Source organism: Alligator mississippiensis, chromosome 5 (assembly GCF_030867095.1).
Source record: "Alligator mississippiensis isolate rAllMis1 chromosome 5, rAllMis1, whole genome shotgun sequence".
NCBI classification, from domain to species: domain Eukaryota; kingdom Metazoa; phylum Chordata; order Crocodylia; family Alligatoridae; genus Alligator; species Alligator mississippiensis.
In genome coordinates this window covers 125940952-125967100 of record NC_081828.1, presented here as the reverse complement: position 1 = coordinate 125967100, position 26149 = coordinate 125940952, and the positions used below count along the sequence as shown (strand labels likewise).

The following is a 26149-nucleotide window of genomic DNA, read 5'->3' as shown; positions in this document are numbered from 1 at the left end:
AAACAAACCCTTCCTTTTAGTTTGAAACCCACTTCTTAATAATTTCCTCATGTGTCCTAGATCTGGTATCGTGAGAGAAAGTAAATAGTAAATCCCTGCAGACATGAGACAAAGAAAGCTGAGGCATGCATGGAAGTCAAGCTGGCACCTGAAATTAAAGACAAGAGATCCTTCTATAGGTACATAGGGAGCAAGAAAAAATCAAGCTCCACTGTGGCCCCCCCCCCCAACTGAATGTGGAGGGGAAGCCCACAGTTGACCCCCGTGAAAAGGCAGAGCCCCTTAATTCTTACTTTGCATCAGTATTCCTGAAACCAAGCAAGAACTTGTCACCTATCCAGTGGTGCAGAGAATACGGTGATGACAGTCAGTCTTACCTCCATCCTTGGTAAAGTATTTGAAAGTCAGTCTCACCTCCATCCTTGGTAAAGTATTTGAAAAAATTATCAAGGCTCACATTTGTGAGAGCCTAGCAGGGCAAATTATGCTGAGGGGAAACCAGCATGGGTTTGTGGCGGGCAGATCGTGCCTGACCAACCTAGTCTCTTTCTATGACCAGGTTACGAAACGCCTGGACACAGGAGGAGGGGTGGATGTCGTATACTTAGACTTCAGGAAGGCCTTCGATACGGTATCCCACCCCATACTGGTGAACAAGTTAAGAGACTGTGACTTGGATGACTGCACAGTCCGGTGGGTGGCGAATTGGCTAGAGGGTTGCACCCAAAGAGTCGTGGTAGATGGGTCGGTCTCGACCTGGAAGGGTGTGGGCAGTGGGGTCCCGTAGGGTTCGGTCCTTGGACCGATACTCTTTAATGTCTTCATCAGTGACTTGGACGTGGGAGTGAAATGTACTCTGTCCAAGTTTGCAGATGACACAAAGCTATGGGGAGAAGTGGACACACCAGAGGGGAGGGAACAGCTGCAGGCAGACCTGGATAGGTTGGACAAGTGGGCAGAAAACAACAGGATGCAGTTCAACAAGGAGAAATGCAAAGTGCTGCACCTAGGGAGGAAAAATGTCCAGCACACCTACAGCCTAGGGAATGACCTGCTGGGTGGCACAGAGGTGGAAAGGGATCTTGGAGTCCTAGTGGACTCCAAGATGAACATGAGCCGGCAGTGTGACGAAGCCATGAGAAAAGCCAATGGCACTTTATCGTGCATCAGCAGATGCATGACAAATAGGTCCAGGGAGGTGATACTTCCCCTCTATAGGGCGTTGGTCAGACCACAGTTGGAGTACTGCGTGCAATTCTGGGCGCCACACTTCAAGAAGGATGCGGATAACCTGGAGAGGGTGCAGCGAAGGGCAACTCGTATGGTCAAGGGCCTGCAGACCAAGCCCTACAAGGAGAGACTAGAGAACCTGGACCTTTTCAGCCTCCGCAAGAGAAGGTTGAGAGGCGACCTTGTAGCTGCCTATAAGTTCATCATGGGGGCACAGAAGGGAATTGGTGAGGATTTATTCACCAAGGCGCCCCCGGGGGTTACAAGAAACAATGGCCACAAGCTAGTAGAGAGCAGATTTAGACTGGACATAAGGAAGAACTTCTTCACAGTTCGAGTGGCCAAGGTCTGGAACGGGCTCCCAAGGGAGGTGGTGCTCTCCCCTACCCTGGGGGTCTTCAAGAGGAGGTTAGACGAGTATCTAGCTGGGGTCATCTAGACCCAGCACTCTTTCCTGCTTATGCAGGGGGTCAGACTTGATGATCTATTGAGGTCCCTTCCGACCCTAACATCTATGAATCTATGAATCTATGACAGCATTCCAATCAGGCCCAAACAGGTGATGATACTCTTAGATCATTTGGGTGTTTTCAAGTCGGCTGGGCCAGAAAACCTGCATCCAAGAGTGCTGAAAGAAATGGCCAAGCTCATAGCAGTGCCTCTGGAGTGGCTGTTCGAAGAGTCATGGAATTCAGGAGTAGTCCCAAATGCCTGGAAGAAGGCTAACATGGTGCCCATCTTTAAGAAAGGAAAGAGGGATAAGCCTGCTAACTACAGACCAAGTCAGTCTGATTTTGGTCCTAGGAAAAATCTTTGAAAAAATTGTCAGGGAGGCCATCAACCACAAGCTCACAACTGGTGGAGTGCTGAGAAACAACCAGCATGACTTTGTCAAGGGGAGGTCGTGCCTAACAAACCTGGTGTCCTTTTATGACCAAGTATCTAACCAGCTGGACATGAGACAGGAGGTGGATGTCTTCTACCTAGATTTCAGCAAGGCCTTTGATACTGTTTCCCATGAAATCCTCTCAGTTAAGTTGGAGAGTACAGGCCTAGATCAGGCTACAGTGTGGTAGGTTGGCAACTGGCTCAGCGGCCGATCCCAGTGAGTGGTAATTGATGGGCCGGACTTGATGATCTCACAGGTCCCTTCCAGTCCTTCAATTCTATGATTCTTCTCACCATTCATTAGTTTGTAAACTTCTGTTATATCTACTTCCCTCTCAGTTGTATTTTCTCTAAAAAATGTCTCTCTCCTATTTAATCTCTCCTTGTATGGAAGCCTTTCTATTCCCTTGATCACCCTGGTTGCCATGGGTGCCTGGTGCCTCCCGAGTCTGGGGGGGCACCAGATTGCTGATGGGGGGGGTGGTCATCCCTGGGATCCCCCTCAGTGGCTGATCGCTGAGCCAGCAGCAAAACTGGCAAAACCAGGAGTGCACTTCCGGTGGCACTTCCAGTTTCACAGCTGGCACTTCCAGGGGTGCATGACTGATCTCAGGGGATTGACCATTCACATACTGAAGTCAGTGTTTATGGTATCATGACTTTAGATATTATTAGCAAAGTGTATGTCAGAACATCAGTTTTAAAATATTGTTCTTCTCAGGTGTCAAAAAAACCCACAGAGTTTCTGTGGCAGTTTCCCATCTGAGGAAGGATTAGAGAGGTGATTGTGGTTTCAAGCACTTACTGCAGTGTGATGATTTTTTTTTTTTTGTGCAGATTGCCTATAATTTTCTCACTCTGTTAGTATGAATGTCCCAGTATGCACAGCAGTAATGCTGGCATCCATTTTCTTTGCACTGTTTGTTTGGAAAATACATCAGGACTTTTGAGAATCTTTCCCTAAGGGCAAACCTGTTTTGCAGAGAGAGGTCCTCCTCAGAAGATTCTCCCAATGTGAAGTACAGAACATTTTTGGAGTTCCGTTAGGGCTCTAATGATACCAATGTATAATGGTATTGTCAATACCTTGAGAGTTGCCGGTAATATCACAGTTCATACATGCACTCCTGCCTTCTCCTCTGAACTCTGCAGTTTGGGTGATTAACTTTTGCATGTTCATCTAGAAAAAAGGGAACAGAGATTACACCACAAAAGTGAAAGGGAACGACTGAGGCACTGTGATACATGGCCTGTGTAACAACGGGGGCACTTAGCCAGTGCTTTCCAAGCAGAGGTTTCCAAAGCCCTTAATAAAGGAAAAGGATCCTTCTCCCCCTTTTACAGCAGGGAAAATAATTGCTGGCACTGCAAAAAGGAAAGCATTGTGCAAAGAGAAGCAAGTGACCCCCACTTCCACGGGGGCAAAACAGGGAACAGAGTACAGGTTTCTGAGTCCCAGGCCAGTGCTCCATCAGGCCAAACTGGGCCATCAAGCTAATATTCCCTCAATCACAATTACCACTGCAGTCCCGGCTGCAGGAGTCTAGCACTGATTTCATTCAGGACTGCAACTAGGCCTTCTTTGCTCAGTAATGAGCACTAGTTGAAAAGGGCAGAATGGAAAAAATGACTTACAAGACCAAACTGTAGTCACTAAAAAAGCCTGCAGCAGTAACATCTTGAGTAATTGGGTAGAATATATAAGGGAGAAACAGGAATATGAAACAAAGCCTTAGACAGAAAGAGGGAGGAAGTGACTCCTTTAAGTAGCATCCAATGGTGGTTCTGGCTGCAGGCATGTAGGGCTACATTTCTGGCAAGGTTAAACTGTGTGTAGATGACAGATCTGATTCCACTGCCCTGTCTCAGATCTAGAACAGGTCTGCTGCCAAGTGTCTAGTGCACCCTGTGCTAGTATAGCCCCCTAATGATATGCCATGCACTGATCTTATTCTGCCTTTCTATAAAGGCCATCTATTTGCTAACTCATTGCACAACATATTGCTTCAATGGGGTCAGGTAAAATGTTGTCACCAGATTGCAGTTTCCATCCATCAAACACATCATATAATATATTGTTATCACTTAGGTAAGGTTTGGTATAAGTACATATTGGTCTTTGTAAGAATGATTATAATACCATGTCCAGAATTCATCTGTAGATTGACAGGATCCCACAACACTTTTGTATTAGAAACGTCAAGGTTATCTTTTACTGAGTTCTAGTCAGAACTACTCACTGCAGAGAATTTTTCTACTTGAGCAAAATGGAAGAACTTTCTTTAGTTTTCTGCCTGTGACTGTGGTTTTTTGAGCGCACATCCACTATTATCAGCCCTAGAGGTTCTTGTCTGTTGACACACTAGTAAGTGTGCACCCAAAGCAAGCCTCAGTTCCCCAGACAGAGTAACTGAAAATTGCTGCCCAACTGAACTATTAGTCTCCTTTTACGGTCTAGGCAGGTGGGATCCCATTGTTTATTTGTCAATTGTCTGCCAAAGGAGCTATATGGTATGTTGTCTTTTCTTGGCTGATGGGGCAAGCTAGGGAGGAATATATGGAGCTGATTCCAAGCTGAAGAGCTTAGTGAGGGATGCAGGCATGGTTTCAAATATCTGACAGCCTGTGGTTTAGAATACAAAGAAGGTTTTTGTACAGCTGCTCAATGCTTTGCTAACAATGTGCTTCATCCCAAGAGGCACAATAATACATAGCTGCATCATCTGTACTTATGTCATGTATTGTCAGAGCATACATGCCCTTAGTAGACTCCTGTCTTGCTGAAAACTTTTTCTCAGACTCCTTGTCATAGACAGCTTTTCCTGCTGACAAGTACAGAATCCGCTCTGGACCTTCCCCAGGCTTGTGTCGATACCAGTGTATAACAGTGGTAGTCCCAGTAACATGGCATTTAATAGATGCAGATTTAGTTTCTTCCCTGGTTTTGGAGGGTTCTGATTGTGTCAGCACCAGAGCATCTCCATCTACAAAAAGAGGAAGAGACAAAGATGTCATGAGTATGAAACTGAATGAAGTTGAAGGATCTCAAATTATCGTCCATTGGTGTTCCTCCTTGTAAAGGGCCAACTTACAAGAGCAAATTAGCGAAGCAAGAAAAATAACCTGCAGTGGAAACATGATAGCTAAATTATGGTGCTCCTGGTTCTGAGACCCAGAGGAAGAGGATTTCTAATCTGAAACAGAGTGGTGCACTTGGAGAGAGGAAGTGAGTGACTCATGTGCTAAGTAGCCAATGGTAGCTCTCCTGGCCTTGTATGAGCTATTGAAAGGCAATTTAGATGTATTCTTGCTCTGTGTAAGAATTTAGAAGGTGGGACTTTTCATTGATTCAATGATTATGTTTTGAAGGGAAAGGGGACGGTTTGACTGTAGGTTAGGGTGCAGCTGTGGATTTGGGGACTGTGTGGGGGAAAAAGGAAAAAAAGGATGTGGCAAGTGGTAATATGAATGTAAATGTAACTCAGTGAAATGTGTGAAATGTTTGGGAACTGTTTGGTCACTGTCAAACTGTACAACCAAATAACTATATATATAGATTTACTTTCTTTTTTATAAGAAGAAATATGATTAGAATGCCACAAGGGACAGTTGTTTGTCATCTAATCTCACTTCCTACATGACCATAATTCATAGATTCATAGATTCATAAGATTTCCATGAATTAATGTTTGATGGAAAAAAAGCAAAACTTTTGGGGAAAGAAGCATTCATTCTTGATTGGAAAATGGCCAGCACTAAAGAACGCCACGCCATACCTGGTAAGTTTTAGATTGCCTAGACCTAGAGAATTTGTAGATTCTCCATCACTAGAGGTTGTCAAGAAGAGATTGGATAAGCATTGGTCATAGATGATCTAGAAGTAGCTATGCCTGAAGTGTTCTGCAAAGAGTAATAGTTAGAAGCTGAGGAAATCCCCCCTCCGCTCTACACACTTGCAGCAGAATCATAGAAAAGTAGGGCTGGAAGGGACCTCTAGAGATCATTTAGTCCAACCCCTTGCCTGAGGCAGGATCACCCCTGTCCAAATCATGCTATACAAATCCGTCATCTAACCTATTATCAAAATTACACAATCAGCCATGCCACACAACCATAAAGCATAGTGCCCTAATCTGCCACAGGTAAAATAAGGGGACAACAGTGGCCAATGTCCTGCTACTCCAAGAATTGTTAAGATTTGCTCAAGAGATAGAAGGAAGAGGGCCATGGCCCCTTCTATTCCCTCTCATGCATGCCAAAGCTGGCAATTCATCAGTGAAGCCACTTTAGATCATCCCAGTCAATGACTCTGAAGTGTCTCTGGTGTGCTTGAAATATATTCAGGGAGGAGGACATATCAGAGTTGTTTCTGCAGGGGAGTTGAGAGGCTAGAAGCTGGTAAAGGAATACTGGATGGCTTAAAATAATGAATATTTTTTTTGTTTTTCAGGAACATCCTAGTTAGCCATTGTACATCCTGCATGTGGTAGGAGAGGTAGGCTTCTTCTTCCTTGTATTCACCCCAAGGATCCCAAGAGCCATTGACAAATACTTTGCTAAACTGGCTTGGTGTGTAGAACTTGCATGAAAGCAGGAATGTGTTTGGCTTAATACTAATCTTTTTAAGAGGACAGTGATAGACTATTTATTCTCTGTGTTCACAGGGGAAAGGATGAAGAGCAATGACCTCAACTTACAGCAAAGAAGTTTTAGATTGGATATTGGGAAGAAATTCTTCACTACAAGAATGGTAAAGCATCAGAATAGGTTGCCTCCAGAGGTTGTGGAATCTCCACCCTTGGAAGCTTTTGAGAATATATTAGAGAACCCTTTCCTAGGAGGGTTTGGATAGGGACAGTGCTGCCTTGAGAAAGGGGCTGGGTTAGATGACCTCCTAAGGTCCCTTCCAACTCTACTTCTTTATGATTCTATGAATTGAGTGATGTCAGTGGGCTAACTATTCTGTGTTGTGGTGCCCTCTGCTGAAAGAGTGTAGACTCAACTCATAAATATCCTGTTTCGTCCTATTGCTGAGAAGGGCCAATTATGCAACAAGATATTTTGCAAAATTACTCTTTTCCTTCCTCTTCATTGGTATTTTTTATATCTTTGTGATGAGAATACCTTTTCTCTACCATGTTTTTTCCTGTAGTGCAGTGTCATTAGTTTTTTTATGTGTTTTTCTGCCTTTAGTCCATCAGCCAGGTCTCTATACTCTGCCTTCTTACAAATCTTGTGTAGCCACACAAATCTTCTGCCAGTTCTTTATAGCCATGTGGATAAATGCAATTAAGTGCTGAAGACTTCTCATAGGTAAGACTCTCTGAGGATCCTCAATATTCTAGTTCAGGGCTGTCCAACTGGCAGCCCATGCGCCACATGCAGTCTGTAAAGGGTTAACACAAGAGTCCTACCCAGCCACGACTACCCATTTCTCCTGCTGCAGTGGTTGCTGGGATGGTTAGGTTCCCCATCTTTCCTCTAACAGTCATATAAAAGTGTGTTGTCAGGTTGGTATTCTGGTCTATAGTGCTCTAGTATCCAATATCCACAGTTGTGATAGTAGAGCAGGACTTTGTAAATGCTGGAGTGTAGAAGCACCAGGCACCAGATTTAACAGAAGGGAACCATTCTGTCTTCTGTGCTCTCAGTGGCCTCATTCCAGGCACTGGGGTCCAGGAAGCAAGAGAAAAGAGACAGACTTAGAATGCAAAATGGTGAGTCATTCATCTGGGGGTACTACGGGAGGCAGAGGGAAAGAGGTGGGAGAATGGGAAGGGGGACAATCTCTGGAATTTAGGGGAAGCAGTTGTAGACAGGAAATGGTGTGGCAGGAAATGGTAGGTTGGGGTGATCCAAAAGGTACAAACAAGAGGAACTGAAAGAACAAGAGGATATGGAGAGGGAGACAAAGGACCAGGAAATAGAAGCTGAACGGCAGGAAGGCAGGAGCTGGGGAAGTCATGTCATGAGGAGTATGAGCAGATCCTTCCCTCTGCCACAGAGTTTCTCTGTTAGCTGGGCAAGTCACTTAAAATATTTATAGCCAGCCACAGATTGGAGATTCCTCTTTCCTGGGGTTGTCTCCTGGTTCAGATTACGGAAGAGCTGAGTGTTCACAAGAAAGGTTGATATGTGTCCTGGAAGTGCTGCAACTTGTGGACATTCTTGACAATGTGGTCCTTCATTTTGCTCCTTGGCCTCAGTTTGTTTATGCTAATAATGGGTGCATCTACACATCACCCTATGGCGACATGGCACCCTATGGCGACATAGTGCCATGCTTTAGTACTTCCAAAAAGAAGTACTAAAGCACAGTGACATGTGGACGTGCACAATGAGGATAATATTTGTGGCTGATTTCACAGGGGTGCTTTAAGATAAATTTACTACTGCTTGTGAAGCATTCAGATGCTATAGAAGGAGAACAACAAAAATGCCCTATTGTATTCAATGTTGGGTTTGGATGATGAGAGTTCAGTAAAGGCTCAAGCAAGGTGCTGAATTTGGGATGTATAAAGAAATAGTCAATAAACAGCCATTCACTGAATGAGGTAGAGGTTCTATGGAAAGTAGTCTGTGATCAGATAATTAAGAACAACATCAGATTGTATGCACGTACAGCAGGGCAATTACAACTTAGTGCTACAACCTGAACGTCCTTTTGGAGTAATTTTTGTACGTAATTATTATGTAAAATGTTGTGTGCTGTATTGTGACAATGATATTAATGCCCTAAACCTTGCAAAGAATTATATGGTTGTTCACTTTTACATCCTTGAGTAACAATGTTGGATTTTCAGTTACCTCAATAAAGATCAATGGGGATAGCATTAAGCTTGTGCGTCACTTTTATTAGGATTTTGTCCTTCTGTGTTACCTTGTCCTTATTTATATTTTACAATAGATATACTTAATACTTTAAATATAGTCATCTAGGTTGTCACACACATATATACTCAATAGGCCAACTATGTGCTTCTTCATTCCTTTCCTGTACAAATTCATTCATAAAAATTGTTCTTGTTAAAGGCCTCTTTGAATTACAATGCTTCTGGCTATTTTTTCATGTGAGTTTTTCTAATTTGAATGTATACTTTTTCCTCTGAATCCCCTCAATATTACTTGTCTGTCTTACAGAATTACCTTCTCCCATCTGCACTGGCAAAATAGGTGTTGTAACATCCATGTTCCCATGTGTGCCAAAATCTGGGTCCCCAACTTTGCTTTAATGCTGTTGGCATAGCTACCACTGCTGTTAGAAGATTACAGGAATACCATAGAATATAGCTCATTTGAAAGAAAATATGGAGATTGGATTACTTTAGAGGACACAGACATGTTTCCCTGATGTGACTAAGAAATGGTAAGTGTGAAAGTTATACAAACATGACATTATCTTCCGTACCCTGTTCTGACTTGCAAAGCTGTCAGGACTGAATATTTGCCAAAACTATAATATTTCAGTCTATCACACTTGGGTTTTTATAATGCTAGTTGGAGTAATTAAATATAAACTCCTACTGGGCAGTATTCATGGATTCAAATAATTATGCAAGATGTGCTGCATTTACTGTTTTGGGGTCTTATTAGTAACATATGCAGCAAAGCAGAAGTTATGTTATCTTTTCTGTCAGGTGTCAGAAAGGAGTGTCTGTAGCAGGTTCCTGGCTGAGAGGAAGTATTACAAAAGTGTCTGGTATCATGCAGTTAAAGGGCTGTGGTTGAAAATGCAGAGTGAGTTTTTGTACAGGTTATTCATGGTTTTCTAACACTGTGACTATCCCAGTAAGCACAGTAGTAGACACCGGTATCAGTTTTCTTTGCACGATTTATTTGGAAAGTACAGCTGAGCTTTAAAGAATCTTTCACGACTGTAAACCTGCTTTTCTGAGACTGGTCATCAACAGCAGCTTCTGCTGATATGAAGTACAAAACTCTCTTTGGAGCTTCACCAGGGCTCTGTTGATACCAGTGAATTGCAGCTGAATCAAAAGCTCCCGTAAAGTCAGTAAAAACACACTTTATACGTGCAGTACTGCCTTCACTTTTGGTGGTAGACAATGGACTTTGGGTGAGAATTAGTCCTATAGATCCATCTAGAAAAGAAAGAGAAGAAACGGCACCATAAAACTAAAGCTGAGTGACTTGGAAACTTGCCTTCTTTGCTCAGTAATGAGCTCCTGTTAAAAAGTACAGAAAGGAAAAATGACTTACAAGACCAAATTGAAGTCACTAAAAGAACTTGTAGCAGTAACATCCTGAGTAATAGAGCTGAATCTGTAAGGGAGAAACATGAATGTAAAACTGAGCGTCAAATGGAAAGAGTGGTGAGGTTGTAGCGAGGAAGTGACTCATTTAAACAGCGTCCAATGGCAGTTCTTCTGACGGTAGATGTGTGGAGCTACGTTTTTGGAAGCGTTAGATTGTAGAGTTAGGTAGTTAGAAATTGAAGGCTGTGAATGTGCTGAAATCTAATCCCCTGAGTGAACTGGGAAAAAATTGTGAATTAGAATGTTTTTGAGAAAACATACAATCATAGAAAGTTAGGGTTGGAAGGGTCCTCAGGAGGTCATCTAGTCCACCCCCCTGCTCAAAGCAGGACCATCCCAAACTAGATCATCCCAGCCATAGCTTTATCTATGTTTTGAATACCTCCAAGGATGGAGCTTCCACCACATCTCTGGGTAACCTCTTCCAGTGAAAAAAATCTTCCTAATATGTAATCTAAACATCCCTTGCTGCAACTTGAGATCATTGCTCCTTGTTCTGTCATCTGCCACCACTGAGAACAGTTTAGCTCCATCCTCTTTCGAACCCCCCTTCAGGTAGTTGAAGGGTGCTTTTATATCCCCTCTCAGCCTTCTCTTCTCTAAACTAAATAAGTCCAGCTCCCTTAGTCTTTCCTCATAAGTCATGTACCCCAGCACCCTCACCATTTTTGTTGCCTTCTGCTGAACTCTCTCCAATTTGTCCACATCTTTCTGTAGTGGGGGGCCCAAAACTGAACACAGTACTCCAGATGTGGCCTCACCAGTGCTGAATAGAGGGGAAATGTAACAGATTACAAAAATATTTTTCTAAATCCAACTTGTTACCTCTCAAATTTTGCCCACAGACATTTAAGCTAGGGGGAAAGAAAATGCAGTGAAATTTATATAGGTGACTGCTACTGGGGGGATAGAATGCAAACTAATATTTTTTCTAGTAGGGAATCTCTTGGTTTTGGTTGTAGGTGTAGAGAAATGAGGAGAATATGTCTTTTGATTGTAAGCCCTCTTAGACTTTCCTACCCCAAAAGCACTGTCATTGAGCAACTGGCAGTGTAGGCAGGATCTCAGTTTCTGACTAGAGATATGAGTCTGCTGTCTTCTCTCAGGTGTAGAAGTACTCAACTTCCTGTTGACAGATGCATTCTGTACTACTACTGCCCTCTTCTGAAATGCTGATTTCAGAAGAGGGCAGTACTGAGGGCAATGCACACACTAATCTTATTCTGCCTTTCAAAAATCAGGCTGTGCATTCACTAGCTACTTGAATGCCATATTGTCTCTGATGGATCAGGAAGAATCTTGTCACTAGATCACAATATCCATCTGTGGACAAATCACAAAGTACCATATATTACAATGGTTCCCAACCTTTTTTTGTTGCAACCCTAAATTGGCCACCAACAGGACCTCCCCACCCGGCGCCATGGGGGCTACTGGGAGTGGAGTGGAGTGCGGTAGCGGCAGTGGCCTGGGGGCAGGGAAGTCACCATTGCCCCCTTTGTGCATGGTGGCCCTGCCTTGTCCACCTGCCCGCTGCTCCCAAGCTGCAGGCATGAGTGTGTGTGTGTGGACCCTTTGCAACCGTACTGAGGACCCCCCACAACCCTGATTTGGGTCATGCCCCGAGGTTGGGAATATTGTATTATCATTATAGTATATTATCATTTGTGTAGGATTTTGATGTAAGCACAATTATTTTAATGCAGTGGCCAGAATTCATGTACAGATTTCCAGTGTCCCATAACCCTTCTGCATCTGAAATGCTTTTTAATGTTCTTTGGAATAATAGAAAGACGTTTTGCCGCTGGGATTTGCAGACTGGAGATGTGTCTACCCCACATCTTTTGTACTCCCAGAACCTCCTTTGAAAACATCAACCCTGCTTACACATCAAACCTCAAAAGTCTTACTGCCTTGATGATGGACAGTTAAATTTGTTTCAGGATTTGTATGATGACATTTGTAGAGAAAACAATGGGAGATATAAAGCAGAACAAAAGTGGACATTCTTCACTTTCAATTGACTAAGGAACCAGAAAGCCAACTAATGCAGAACTAGATAGCCAACCAGTAACATGAACAAACCAGTGACCAAGTAAAAGCCCCAACAGAGACCTTCTTTCTTCTCTTGTTGGCTTCCAGGGAAAGAATGTGAGGAATGGTCTTGCATAGAAGGAGATTTGAAGTTTGGGAGAGGCAATGTGTGCACCTTGGTCTTATGAGATGATCTTGGGTGAGGTCTGATGCAAAAACAAATTGAAAAATTATATTAAATTATATTCCAGCTCTGAAAAGGGTACATATGGAGTACACTAGGAGGGTTTTGTAGAACATATTTTTAAGTAACTTCTTGGTGGGTTTTTCAATATTAGACTTCATTGCCTTTTCACAAGAAACATCCCATTGCAGATAACACTTTCACTTGAGCAACAGGGGGGCACATCTATACGAGACATTTACTGCACAGTTACTAATTAGCTGTGCAGTAAATGTCTTGCATCAACACATGTGCCCCTTTTAGGCTGGTGCAAACTAATTTACTTACTTACTGATTTACAAGTATTATCCTGCTGTGGAGTGAAAAACTCTGCAGCTGTGCAAGTGTAGATGCTGAAGGGGCTGACTGGGGCACGAGGGTACTTCAGTTCAGGGGCTGCCTGCTGGTTAGACCCACACTGAAGCACCCTCATGCCCTGCCCAGCTTGTCTGCAGCATATTGAGTCAGGGGAAGCAGCCCTTGGCTGGCAGGCTGACCCCTGGGACCCTCTGCCAGCTGGGGTGCTCCAACCCAGCTTCACCTGCTGCGCATGAATAAACTGGAGCTTATTGCTTCAGAGTTAATTGCTCCTGGGAGCACATTCAAATGGTGTGCTTGAGAGCAATAAACTCTGGAGCAATAAGCTCTGCAGTTTAGTCATGTACCATAATAGCACATGTAGATGCTCCTGGAATATTCTCTTTTAAGTTTTCATTTCCAACCAGGAGATGTGCTGTATTTTCCAAGATACTCTGGTAGTAAGCAAATGATGCATTTTTCTGCTGCAAACACAGTAACATTGCAATATAAAACTGCTTGGTGCCACACAAAGACCTTACAAGCAGTCCTTGGACTTACGACACAATTGGTTCCTGAAAAATGCATCTTAAGTCGAAACATTGTAATTCAGAACCAATTTTCTCATAAGAAACAATGTTATAAATGGGGGATTGGTTCCTGAACCAAGGCCCGATACCCTATTTTCAACAAAAATACCCCAGAATTTTGTACTTAATCAATTATAGATGAGTAATATAGCTACATTAATGTATTTATATTGTAAATAGCAACCATATTGATTTGGAAGAACTTATTTGAGGTGACTTTGCTGGACTTTTTGAAGGGCTCTTGGTTGGACTTTTTGAAGGGTTCCTGGCTAGAGTCTTCTCAGGAGTCTTGGCTGCAGGTTTTTCTGGAGTCTCGTCTGTTTTCTTAAAGAAAGTGTCCAATGAAGTTGGACAGATGTTCTCCAGGGAAATGGGTGACACAGCGAACTTGTTCGCTGGCATGATGTCACATCAGATCAAGCGTTTTAAAGTTGAAACTGATGTCAGAAACTTGAAACAGGGTGTCAATTTAAAAAAGCTGTAAGTGTGACACATTGTAACTTGAAATGTCGTAAGTTGAGGACTGCCTGTACTTTGGTTCTTAGCAGCAAAAAGGGTGCATTCCCAAAACATGAGTAAAGCTGGATCTATCCGTTAGAGAGAACTGTGCAAGGATGTACATAACAACTTCGTACACGATTTCCTTTACTGTAGAGCATTTCTGTTGCTTTTATCTGGCCCCACCCCCTAGACAAGCTGCCCATGGCCCTGTCCCGCCCCCCACCGGGGCCCTGTGGCCACGCATTGCAGTCCCAGCCCCAAGCCCCACACACCACCTGGCTGGGCAGCAGCCCCAGCCCTGCCCAACTCCTTCCCTCAATACCCCCTTTCCCCCACCCCCACTTACCTATGGGAGCTGCTTACTTCCTCTCCCTCCCAGCCCCCTTCAGGCTGGAACTCTGCCAGCCTGTAGAGAGCTCTTTGCAAAACTGCAAAATCTCTGGGTTCCTCTATTAAAATGAGAAATCCATATTTCCACCGGCAAAGGGGAAAATCTGTGTTTTTCTCCATTTTCTGTGTGAAACGGAAAACACAGATCCCTGGTTATCAGAAGCCTGGGGGCAGAGACTTAATTGTCTGTATGTCTGTCTGTAAGGCACTTTTTTTTATTTAATGTTCTCCTGAAACAGATGTAGAATAATCTGCTCAAGGAAAGCATAACATATTTTGATGAGGTGCCTTTTCTACCAGTACTGCAACTTGAACATGGAATAGTTTGTTAGAACAGAATTGTGTAGTTTTCTGAGCATGCATCTGGTAGTGTCATCTCTCCAGGGTTCTTCTCCTCTAGGCATGCTGGCAAATGTGCCCCCATAGCAAGCCTAAGTCTTCACAGAGAGTAACTGAACATTGTTGCCCCTAAAGTTTGGTGTCCTTTTTAATTACTGCTCTCTTTTTATTGTCTAGGCAGGTGTGATTCCACCGAGCATGTGGTAATTACCTGCCAAAGCAACTGTTTGCTTTTTTTCTGTGTCACATTGGACAAGTTGGGAAGGAGCTTGTGCACCTAGTTCCAAGCTGAGGGCTCATTTTGAGACATTAGTATAGTGTTGAATATTTGACAGGCTGTGGTTCAGAATACACAGAAGGCAGCTGCTCAGTGCTTTGTTAACACTATGCCGTGCCAATGGGTATAATAATACATAGCTGTGTCATCTCTGGTTATTTTACAGGCTGTCAGAAAAGAACTAGATTCAGTGAGATCCTTTCTTGCCCCCATGTTTCTTTATCAGACACTTTGTCAAAAACAGGTGTCTTGATGACAAAAAGTAGAAAATTCTCTCTGAAGTGTTATATCAGGCTTCTGTCTATACCAGTGTATATAAACATTGCTAGAGTCTGTAACAAGAGTGTGGCATTCAATTTGTACTGTTCTACTTACTCCCTTCATGATGGATGGTTGAGATTGTACTTGAGCATCTCCATCTAGAAACAGAAGAAGAGAAAAAGATACGAGTATGAAACTTGTCATTACCCAATGATTGTGTGTGCGCTTCGGCACTGCAGAATTATTTCCCGCCACATGGAGCTTTCTTTGCATGCTGCAATTCTCAGCTGCAGAGAGAAAACACCGGTGCAAAGGAGTTCCCGCCGTTCGCATGTAAATTTGTTCCCCATTATTGGCTGTTTCTAAATTATTCCCACGTGGCGGCTAGCGATTGGCTTGCTAGCCGTATAAGAGGCTTGAGCAGTTTCCGCCCAAGTCAGAGATCTCCGGGGAGGACCTCATTTAGGAGGACTCCGCATCCATCTCGTGGAGAACTCTGGGCCACGTGGTAGAGCCTAGCAAACTCTGCGCGTGTCTCGGAGCCGACCGGTGGTTTGATCACCCATCAAGAGTCTCTCCCCGTCACCGGACGATCCTTGAAGTACCCCTGCCCTGAGCGCTCGTTGAGAGTCACAGCTCGGACTCTCGTATTGGTTCAGAGAGCTCTCATCGTGTTTGTTTTGCGGAGCCTAGCAAACTCTGCTCGTGTGTCTTCGGTGGAGCCTAGCAAACTCCACTTGTGTTTGTCTGTAACTGCAACTCAAGCGAGTTTTCCTGCCTGCACCACGACCATCTACGGTGTAAGTAAAATAATCTTTAATCAACCTCCACGCGTCAGTACCTAATTCTAGTTCGCCGTGCCGACTTCCCCGGCCCACGTGCCCGGGCTGCTGGCCACAGCCCCTCGGCCCCGACATGGCGACGAGGATGGGATACGGGGAAAGCACGATAGAACTAGAATTAGTTGAGAATTGCCCTTGGCGAAGTGGGAAACGTGACGTAGCAAGCATCGTGGAACTGGAGGCGCATATCACTTACCACCAGGCGGGCGGAACGGGTGAAAGGTTTATCAGCGGACGTCTTTCGCTGAAGGGAGAAGAGAGAGGTTCCAAAGACGGAGCCCCAAGAGAGAGGGAAGTGTATCTTCACCCCGCGGCATTTGGGTGTATAATGAATAATGAACAGGTCCTGTTTAGGCCCCTCGACACTGTGTCCCTCGCCAGAGTCAACCCGGCAGGCGCAGTAAACCCGACCCTCACCCAGGAGTGTGCCCGTTGCCTAAGATGTGCTCAGGAGAGTGAAGAACCGGTGCCGATCGACCGGTTCGCCCCCTTTATGGTGGTGTCTAGATTGAGGGGTCGCGAGCTTCCATCCGAGCTCCGCGAAGATCTGGAGACGGAGGGACGCACCGCAGATGAGAGGGTGGCCCCGAAGTACGACAAGGAGAGAATGTTAACTGCAACATTTTGTACCATAACTGATTTGATGCAAAACAATGCAAGTTTAAGAGCCCCGCTGCGTATGGCTGTTCAAGCGGTCAAAGAAGCGGCTGCGAAGGAAAATCTTGAGACGCCACACCAAGATGGCGCCGAGCATGAGAGAGACCGCGTGGGAGAACTGGAAGAGAAGGGTGGAGCTTCGGAGGAACTCGCGAGAGTTCGGCCGGCGACCCCGCCCATCAACACAGCGTCGCTTCTGGCAACCACGCCTTCTTGTCGACGGAAGGGAGAATCGAGCGGAGGAGTGAATCCGCCCCTCCTGCCTGAAGCAATAACAGCAATAATGACTCCTGCAGCAGCAGTTCAACCTGTAGCAACAACCAGCCGAGTCGCTACTACCTATTATGCTCGCACCAGAACTGAACTACAGGAGTTGTGCAGAGAATCAAGAATCCAACCCCAGGAAACTCTAGCTGTATGGTTGGGACGTCTGGTTGTGGAACTTGGGTCCGACCTGCTGAACCGGGAAGAAGCAAGCTTCTTGGTCAGACAAGCATCGTGGAGTAGAGGACATGTCACTGACATCGACATGGTGACGTTTAACGCTCACTGGCCTATTCCACTTCCAGCGCTTGTTGCAGGACAGATAAGCCAGAAAGCCCACGCATGGCATGACGGACGGCCAGAACATACCGGCACAGAACATCTTATGTTAGCGATCATCGGAGTATCATACTGTGCCTGGAACCCCAGAACATGTACATTGGGACTGACACCACTCCAGCAAATAAGACCATGGCCTCACCGTCATTTACGAAACCCTGGAACCGTTCCAGTGACCATCCACAGCATAGATAGTTGTCTTGAGGTTTATGGACGAAAGAACATCGTTGTCCTCCAGATTCTGCTTAACCCAATGGTGAACCAACCCGTGAGTAATCTTCTTCGTCAGTTGTCATGATTGCGTATCCTGATGGAGCCAAGAATATCCAGCGATCGGGAACATTGGCACCCAACTGAGGCTCAAGGCACAAAACATCGCGAATCCGATCTTCCACCGTTGCCACACAGAACGCCAGAGGAGCGATTCATTTTTGGATTCCTCCTACAGCGTTCTGGACTCAGTAAACAGCAACTTCGGATTTTGGGAGACGCAGGCCAATGGCGACTGGCCTATGAGTTGGGTTTTCATTATTTGGAAGAGCTAGACGATGGCTTCTCGATGATTTCATCTAGTTGATCATGCAAAAGAGAGTTGGCTCCACTCTAGCCATGTTTAAACACCTGTATTATATGTTTTGGGGAAGTGGTAGTGCATTTAACTAACCACCCTATTGTGTGCGGGTTTTTGTAAATATTTTGATATACGTTAACTTATTTTCTGAGAGTTTTGTTTACAGGTTCAGGACTCAGAGTGCGTGGTGGAGAGAAGCCCTGAGAAACAGAGGGACAACATCATCGGCAAAAGCGAGGGCTTGGCGCGCGCCTTCGCCATGACGCCCACTGAAGCCCTGATCGTGCAGTTTTTTGTTATGAATCTGGTTATGTGTGTATGTGTATGTGCCGGCTATTATTTAATTCGATCCCTGAAGAGCGAACTTTTTATGTTAGCTAATTTTGTGTTTACCCGTTTAGTTGAACAACCAGTTGTGAGAGCTTTCGACGACCCGCGTGACGAGCATGTGGTATAATTCAGCTGTGCCTTCAGCAAGGGGGGATGTTATTACCCAATGATTGTGTGTGCGCTTCGGCACTGCAGAATTATTTCCCGCCACATGGAGCTTTCTTTGCACGGTGCAATTCTCAGCTGCAGAGAGAAAACCCGGGTGCAAAGGAGTTTCTGCCGCTCACATGTAAATTTGTTCCCCGTTATTGGCTGTTTCTAAATTATTCCCACGTGGCGGCTAGCGATTGGCTTGCTAGCCATATAAGAGGCTTGAGCAGTTTCCGCCCAAGTCGGAGATCTCCGGGGAGGACCTCATTTAGGAGGACTCTGCATCCATCTCGTGGAGAACTCTGGGCCATGTGGTAGAGCCTAGCAAACTCTGCGCGTGTCTTGGAGCCGACCGGTGGTTTGATCACCCATCAAGAGTCTCTCCCCGTCACCGGATGATCCTTGACGTACCCCTGCCCTGCGCGCTTGTTGAGAGTCACAGCTCGGACTCTCGTATCGGTTCAGAGAGCTCTCATCGTGTTTGTTTTGCGGAGCCTAGCAAACTCCGCTCGTGTGTCTTCGGTGGAGCCTAGCAAACTCCACTTGTGTTTGTCTGTAACTGCAACTCAAGCAAGTTTTCCTGCCTGCACTGCGACCATCTACGGTGTAGTAAAAAAATCTTTAATCAACCTCCATGCGTCAGTGCCTAATTCTAGTTCGCCGTGCCGACTTCCCCGGCCCACGTGCCCGGGCTGCTGGCCACAGCCCCTCGGCCCCGGCAAAACTGAATGAAGTTGGAGAATCTCAAATTATTGTTCAGTAGTGTTCCCCCTTGTCAGAGGCCAACTTACAAGAAAAAGTAACTGAAAGAAGAAGAAAGAACAGTGGAAACATGATGGCTATGGTATGGCACACCTGCTTCTGAGAACCAGAGGAAGAGGACTCTTGATCTAAGATGGAGGAAGCAATGCATTCAAGGAAAGGAAACAAGTGACTCATGCTACATATACCCAATGGTAACTTTCCTGGCCTCACACAAGCTATTGCAAGGCAACTCTTCCTTTCAGTAAGAGTTCAGAAGGGGTTGGGGGGAGGAGGCACTTAACCAATTCCATTATTGTAATGCCAGAAGGTACCATTACATACAAGTAGTCTGACCTTCTGCATGACACAGACCATAGGGTTTTCCTAAATTAATTCTTGAGGGAAATGAAGGAAACCCTTTGGATTCATTGGGAAATGGCCAGCTCTGGAGAATGCACTGCCATATATGGCACATTTTTCCAGTGGTTCGTTATCCTTACTGTGAAAATCTTATGCCTTATATCAGGTCTAAAGTTATTTAATTTCAACTTCTAGCAATTGGAAGTTGTTATACTTTTGCACCACATTAAAGGGTCTCTTTAGAGTCTCTCTAAAGGGTCTTCCAAAGTTTTTGTCATTTGTATGTTCTTTCAGACTGTGCTCAAGTCCCTGCTCAGTCTGTCTTTGATTGAGTTCTTTCTATCTGTCAGTGGATGGTATGCTTTCCAATGCTCCTTCATCTCTGAACTTCCTCTAGGTTATCAACATTCTCCCTGTGCTGTAGATGTGAGAACTGACACCCATGGTAGTCATTCCAGTGCTAAAGACAGAGGGAACATCCCTACTTCTGCTTCAAATTCCCTTTTTTATACAACCAAGTTTTCTGTATTTGTCCTTTGGGCCACAACATTAAACTGGGAGATCGCTTTCAACAGTTCATCCATGACACTACAGTTCTTACAGTTCTGTTTTACTTGTGTCCTGCATACCAAATGATCCAGATTGCTCTGTACTGGAGGCTTATTCATATAAGCCTGCCTTCATATCTACTGCATTACCCTCTACCACTATTCACTGCCTTCATATCCACTCCATTACACTCTACCATCCTCTTCATCTCAAACATGCTCAGCTTGGCTACCCATCAGTGAAGCCACTTTGGAAACATTCCATTTAGTGACTTTGAACTTCTGAAGGATTGCTGAGAGGCTAGACTGGAAGCTGGTGAAGGGAGACAAGATGACTTAAAATAATGAATCATATTTGTTTCTCAGACTCATCCTAGTTAGCCATCACACACCTTGCATGTATTAGGAGAGACAGGCTTCTACTTCCTTGTATTCACCCCAAGGATCCCAAGAGCCATTTACAAATATTTTGCTAAACTGTCTTTGTGTATAGAACCTGGATGAAAATGGAAGTGTTCAGTGATGTAGCACATCAGTTCCATTAAGAAAATGGTGATAGACTAATCTCTGTGGACACAGAAGAAAGAAGTAGGGGCAGTGGTCTCAAATTGCAGCAAGGGAAATGTGAGCTGGAGATTAGTAAGAACTTTCTCACTATGATGGAGAAAGCACTGGATCAGGGTACCTAGAGTGGTTGTGTAATCTCCATCCTTGGAAGCATTTGAGAGAGTATGGTTAGAGAAGCCCTGGTCTAGGATGGTTTGGATAGGGATGATCCTGCCTTAAGCTTGATGATCCACCACCTTAAGCTGGTGGGGAGAGGCTAGACTTCCTGGGGTCCTTTCTAGTCTTGCTTTTCTATGATTCTAAGAGAGCATTAAATCCTTGCTTTTCTATGATTCTAAGAGAGCATTAAATCCTGGTAGAGATAAAAAAAAGAAATCCCTTGTCTCAAGTGGAAGTAGCATTAGGAACAAGAGTACCTGATCTACATCCCTCCTCTTGCCATAGACTTATATGACAAGAGCAAGTAGCATGGTGATGCCAGATTAGCTTTATTGATGTAGTCTACACTGCTGCCCTATTAATTCTCACCACTTCTACTCCATTTCTGTTCTACTGGGTTAACAATTGCATGCTGTCGGAAAGTTTGGCCCTCTCTGGTTTAGAACAGTGGCAGGCAGTTAGGAAATCTCTCTAGCAAATGAAAAATGCAAAAAAAAAAAGTAGCAGAATACACTCTTTCAAGTGGAATCAAGTGGTTCAGGTTACTGGCTCTTTTAAGCTATGGTAGAAGGTGCTACCTTGAGAGTCCGTGATGCCAGAGAGGCATTCAGAACCCTTCTGAAGAGATTGACTCTTCACCAGAACCAGCACCTAGCAAGTTTCTCAGCTGGCAAGTATACTTCAGTGGCTTAGTTCTGACACAGGAATGGAAGGATCTCAGTACCTTGTTACATATTAACCTTAGGCTATACTAAGTGGTGTGCAATATTGATTGGTATGAGATCAAGTTTAGAGCAGTCATACATGCATTAAGGCTAAAACTGATCTCTGACTATCCCTGACCTGCTCAAGTGTGATTTGGCAGTAGAAGGATGGTGAACAGGAGTGTGACTAGGAGCCACAATTGTGAGTTGAAACTAGATGGGGCTCAGGGGTGACATCCTTTGGAACATCTTTTCTTTGGCAAAGGTATTTAGGTTGGAGGTAGGAAAGTTGTTGCTAGCTGGCAACCTACTAGCACCGTGTACTCTGCAGGCTGCTTGCATTGGTTGCATAGTGTTGCATCCCTGGAGGTGGGAAGGTCACATCACTGGGAGTGGGAGTGGTGCCAGTATCACCCCCTAGGCAGTAGTGTTCAGGGGGGAGAAAATTTGTCCACAGGAAGGCAGGAGGAGGGAACACTGAGCTACTGGACGACTGAAATGTGTTTACCTTATCTCTGCAGAGTGGCCACGTTACTATAATGTGAGCTGGTTACACAGATCACAGATACACCTACACCGGAGTTGAATAACTTTAAGATAACTAAAGGGTGCTTAAAGCTAGTTTTCATGTTTTAATGTGTGGATAAGCAATTATTAAGAGCTCTCTGTGCAATCTAAAAGTAACATGACAAGGCCCTCAGTGGACTAAATCTATGTCCTGTTGCCCTCTGCTGAAACAGCATAGACCTAAGCTATTTTGTCCTGAAAAGGACCAATTATTCAATGAGATGCTTTGTAAAATTACTTTTTTTCCTTTTTCTTTAGTGTTATTTTTTATTTCTTTGTGATGAGAACTCTTCCACTTCTGTCCCATTATTTTCCTTTGTATTGTATGTTTCCTTACCTATTTTTCTGCCTTTACTCTATTAGCCATGCCTCTGTCTCCTGCCTTCTTTCAATTATTTGTAGCCATACAACTTTTTCTGCTAGTTCTTTAGAGCCATGTGGGTAAATTAAATTAGGCTTTCAGAATTAAACATCTCATAGGCAAGACTCTCCAAGCAGTGGGGTGAGATATAATAGTCTAACAGAATAGCATCAGGAATTTTTAAGTTATTCTTCTGAGGTAACCTAATGTTCATTGATGCATGTGTTACCTGCTTTCACACCAGGTTTCTCCCAGTGAACTGGTATCAGAGGTTAAAGATAGAGAGAGGTTTTTCAGATCAGAATCCTGTTGTTAAAAGCAGAAGACAGCCCACTCATTGTTCTGGAGATCATGATATAGCTGAAGAGTAAGCCAAACAAACTTACTGTATTCTTATGTCCACAGCGGGTATAACAAACATGCTGCAAAATTGCCATTTTGATTTCCAGTGCTTTGCAACTAGCAACTGCCAAATAACTCTGCTCCCTACCCCATCTTCCGTCCATGCCGGCTGGCATTTGACTGCTCTTGGCTTTGCCACTGCAGCAGTGGGGGGGGGGGGGGGGGGGGATCCTGGCTCAGGTCTATGCCAGTGAGATAGGGAGGAGTGAATTAAATCCCTCCCTGGCCAGTTTACTCCAGGCTGTTGCCTGGGCTGGCTACACTCACTCGTAGCACAGCTTCCCTGCAGCCAAGGGTGTGCTCTAGTGTCCCCCAGCTGCTGGCCTGAGCAACTGCAGGCATATGCCTGCATTTCCTCAGTCCAGAGGGAATGCCTGTACACTTGCAAATTGATTCAACCTAGGCAGGTTAAACTAACCTGCAAAGATTGATTCAATTCAGGCTCCAGCTTTTTGAATGTCTGTCCCTAGCCCTACTGTTAAATATTTTGCAATAGGTGGGCATAAAGCTTAACAAATTATGATCCAGCTTGTCACATGTACACTTTGAATTAGTAGGTCAAATATGTGACTCCTCTTTCTGTTCCCATTAGGTTCTTCTATGAATGACTTAAAATACTCTCAGCTATTTCTGTTGTCAATTACTCTAACCTGAATGTATACTTATTTCTCTGACAATCATTTATTTAAGGTACTTGTCTGTCCAATAGAACTGTTCCATTTGAACTGGCAGCTGTTCTTTTTCTAGCAACATGCGCATCAAAACAGCAGTTGTGTTATTGTCCTACTTCTCAGGTTGCAGGAAGGTATTTAGCAGTTTCACCGCTGAAATGAAGAGTTAGAGAAGTGACTGTGGTTTCATACGGTTATAACAATATGGTTGAAAATGAGGAGTGAGTTTTTGTACAGGTTATTCATGGTTTTCTAACACTGTGGGTGTCCCAGTAAGCACAGTAGTAAATACCAGCATCCATTTTCTTTATACCATTGACATAGAAAGTATAGCGGGATTTTTGAGAATCTAGGGCAACTTGAAAACTCTTTTCCTGAGAGCTGTCATCAACAGTGGATTTTCCTGATGTGAAGTACAGAATTCTCTTTGGAGCTTCACCAGGGCTCTGATGATACCAGTGAATGATGGCATTGGCAATATTTCCAGAGATGCCCTGAAGAATGCAATACATACGTACAGTAGCATTTTCCCTTTTCAAGGTGAACTCCGGAGTTTGGGTGATAGTTATTTCTCCATGTGCATCTGGAAAAGAGAGGGGAGAATGACAGCATAAAAATGAAATGGAATGACTTGGAAACAAATCTTTTTGCTCAGTAATGATCACATACTGAAAAGGACAGAAAGGAAAAATGACTTACAAGACCAAAGTGAAGTCACTAAAACAACCTGTGGCAGTAACATCATGAGCTGTTGGGATGAGTGGAGCAAGAGGAATGTGAACTAGACCCTCAGATGGAGAGAGAGTGATGTAGTTGTTTCAGGAAGTGACTCATTTATGCATCATTTAATAGCAGTTCTTCTTATTGCAGGCACGTGGAGCTACATTTCTCGTAAAATAAAACTGTTTGTATTGAGGTGGCAAGAAGTCAAGATCTGTGGGTGCTCTGAAGTCCAATCTGGTGAGAGAACTGAGAAAAAGTATAAATTAGAAGCATTTTAAATAGTGTTATAGATTTGGAAAAATATTTGTAAATGAAAGCTGTGTCCTCCCACAATTGCAGCCACAATCACTTAGCCCAGGGGGAAAGAAAGTGCAGTGAAACTTGTACGGGTGCCTGCTACATGGGTAACATACAAAGTAATATCCATCTAGTAGGGTTTCTCTTTGCTTTGCTGGTAGGTATAAGGAAATGAGGAGAATTTGTTCTTTCATCTTAAGCTTTCTTACTGGTGCCTGAAACTGGGCTCAGATGCCCAAACATACTGTCAAGCTAAGCAACTGGCAGTGTAGGAGGAGCCACAAGCTGAGAATCTGTAACAATTATCTCAACCCCTGAGGCAGAACTCATCTACAAATTCCCTGTATCCCACAACCATTTTGTATTTGAAACCCAACACAATGAAAAGCCAGTAACATGAACAAACCAAAGCCAGAGCCTCAGCTCTTGTTGTTACCAACAGGATTCGTTTTGCCAGAGACCCCCAAGGTTTGACACAGCCCCTCGTCTGATTTGGTATCAAGTGACCCCTAAACTCTATTACAGGTTTCCTCCCCATAATATGACCTGGTAAGTGGATCCTTTAGATATTACAACAGCAATCTTCAGTGGTACTGGCCTCAGGTCCTCCGATGAATGTGTGGGATGTTTGTTTCTGGCTTTCCAGCTATTCAAGCAAAAAGTCCACGGTTGCCCCTGCCTCCCTGGAGATACAACATGAACACACCCATTTTCTTTGTTTGTTCATTACTTTTGTAACTTTCTCATCCCAAATTGTTCAATCCTCAAGTTCCATACCTCACCTTTTTAGATAAAGTACTCCAATCCTACTCAGTTTTTGGATTAATCTCCTTTTAGGGAAACTGTTGTACCCAATATAATGATTTAGGTCCTGCAGTGAATAACAACTATGAATGAGGAAGAGAACAGACTTTTAATGATAGCACAGCACACGGTTCCTCCAGCGCAGATCATGTAGCTGCCTCCATCTTGATTTCCCCTTGCTCCCCCAGGGATCATGTTCAAATTCCTCACCTGATAAGACATTCCCTTGTAAAGTCTAACCCTTATCACTACATCTTCCCTTTAAAAAAAAAAAATAACCATCACAATATAACAACAAAAATTCCACAACAACAACACAACAACAATGCAAGACAAAACCACCACCACACCAAACAATCCATAACCTACAGAGGAGAGGTTACCAGCACTTCACTCACTCTGTTGGCCCCTCAATTGTCTGTATTACCTGGACTTCCTCCATCCTTTTTAGTTCTGCCTTTAGTTTATCACGGAGGGCAAAAGGCACTTTTCTGCGTGGGTGTATAACTGGGGGAACCTGTTTATTTATCTGAATTGTATGTTCCCCTGGTAAGCAACCAAGGCCTTAAAACAAATCTTGATATTCCAAAATAAGGTCCTCATAACCCGAGCCAGAGTGTTTAATGCAAACACCCATTTAACCAAATTGAGCTTTTCACAAGCTGCTAGGCCCAAAATAAGTGTCACCTCCTTAGGTACTACAATGAATGCAAGATTGTACATCATATTTTTATGTCTGATGCAGGCTAGGCACTGTCTCTTGACTGGTATCTTTGCTCTTGAATA

The 26149-nt window shown here is 44.1% G+C and overlaps 1 protein-coding gene, 1 long non-coding RNA gene and 2 gene segments (V, D, J or C); 1 reads left to right on the top strand and 3 right to left on the bottom strand.

Annotated features, from left to right (window-relative positions):
- The window catches only part of LOC102564433 (uncharacterized), a 37891-nt gene extending 22392 nt beyond the window's left edge, over positions 1 to 15499 (bottom strand). The window contains exons 1-7 of the mRNA XM_059729351.1: positions 15418 to 15499; positions 12507 to 12631; positions 11055 to 11157; positions 10336 to 10398; positions 9900 to 10217; positions 4900 to 5102; positions 3205 to 3298 (exon numbers count right to left, since the gene is read on the bottom strand). Coding sequence (XP_059585334.1) covers positions 3205 to 3298; positions 4900 to 5102; positions 9900 to 10217; positions 10336 to 10378 — 658 coding nt within the window. The 5' untranslated portion in view covers positions 10379 to 10398; positions 11055 to 11157; positions 12507 to 12631; positions 15418 to 15499. The remainder of the gene's footprint in view (positions 1 to 3204; positions 3299 to 4899; positions 5103 to 9899; positions 10218 to 10335; positions 10399 to 11054; positions 11158 to 12506; positions 12632 to 15417) is intronic.
- LOC109282234 (probable non-functional T cell receptor gamma variable 10) lies at positions 4687 to 5485 on the bottom strand. The segment is given in 2 exon segments: positions 4687 to 5102; positions 5211 to 5485. Coding segments are annotated over 2 exon segments (357 nt in total).
- On the top strand, positions 5643 to 8951 carry LOC132250874 (uncharacterized). The gene is made up of 2 exons (XR_009462540.1): positions 5643 to 6613; positions 6783 to 8951. It is a non-coding gene; the product is annotated as an uncharacterized LOC132250874 (long non-coding RNA).
- An 8219-nt stretch (positions 15500 to 23718) lies between the features above and the next one.
- On the bottom strand, positions 23719 to 25327 carry LOC109282235 (Ig kappa chain V region 3368-like). The segment is given in 3 exon segments: positions 23719 to 24122; positions 24239 to 24508; positions 25106 to 25327. Coding segments are annotated over 2 exon segments (387 nt in total).
- Positions 25328 to 26149: the final 822 nt, after the last annotated feature.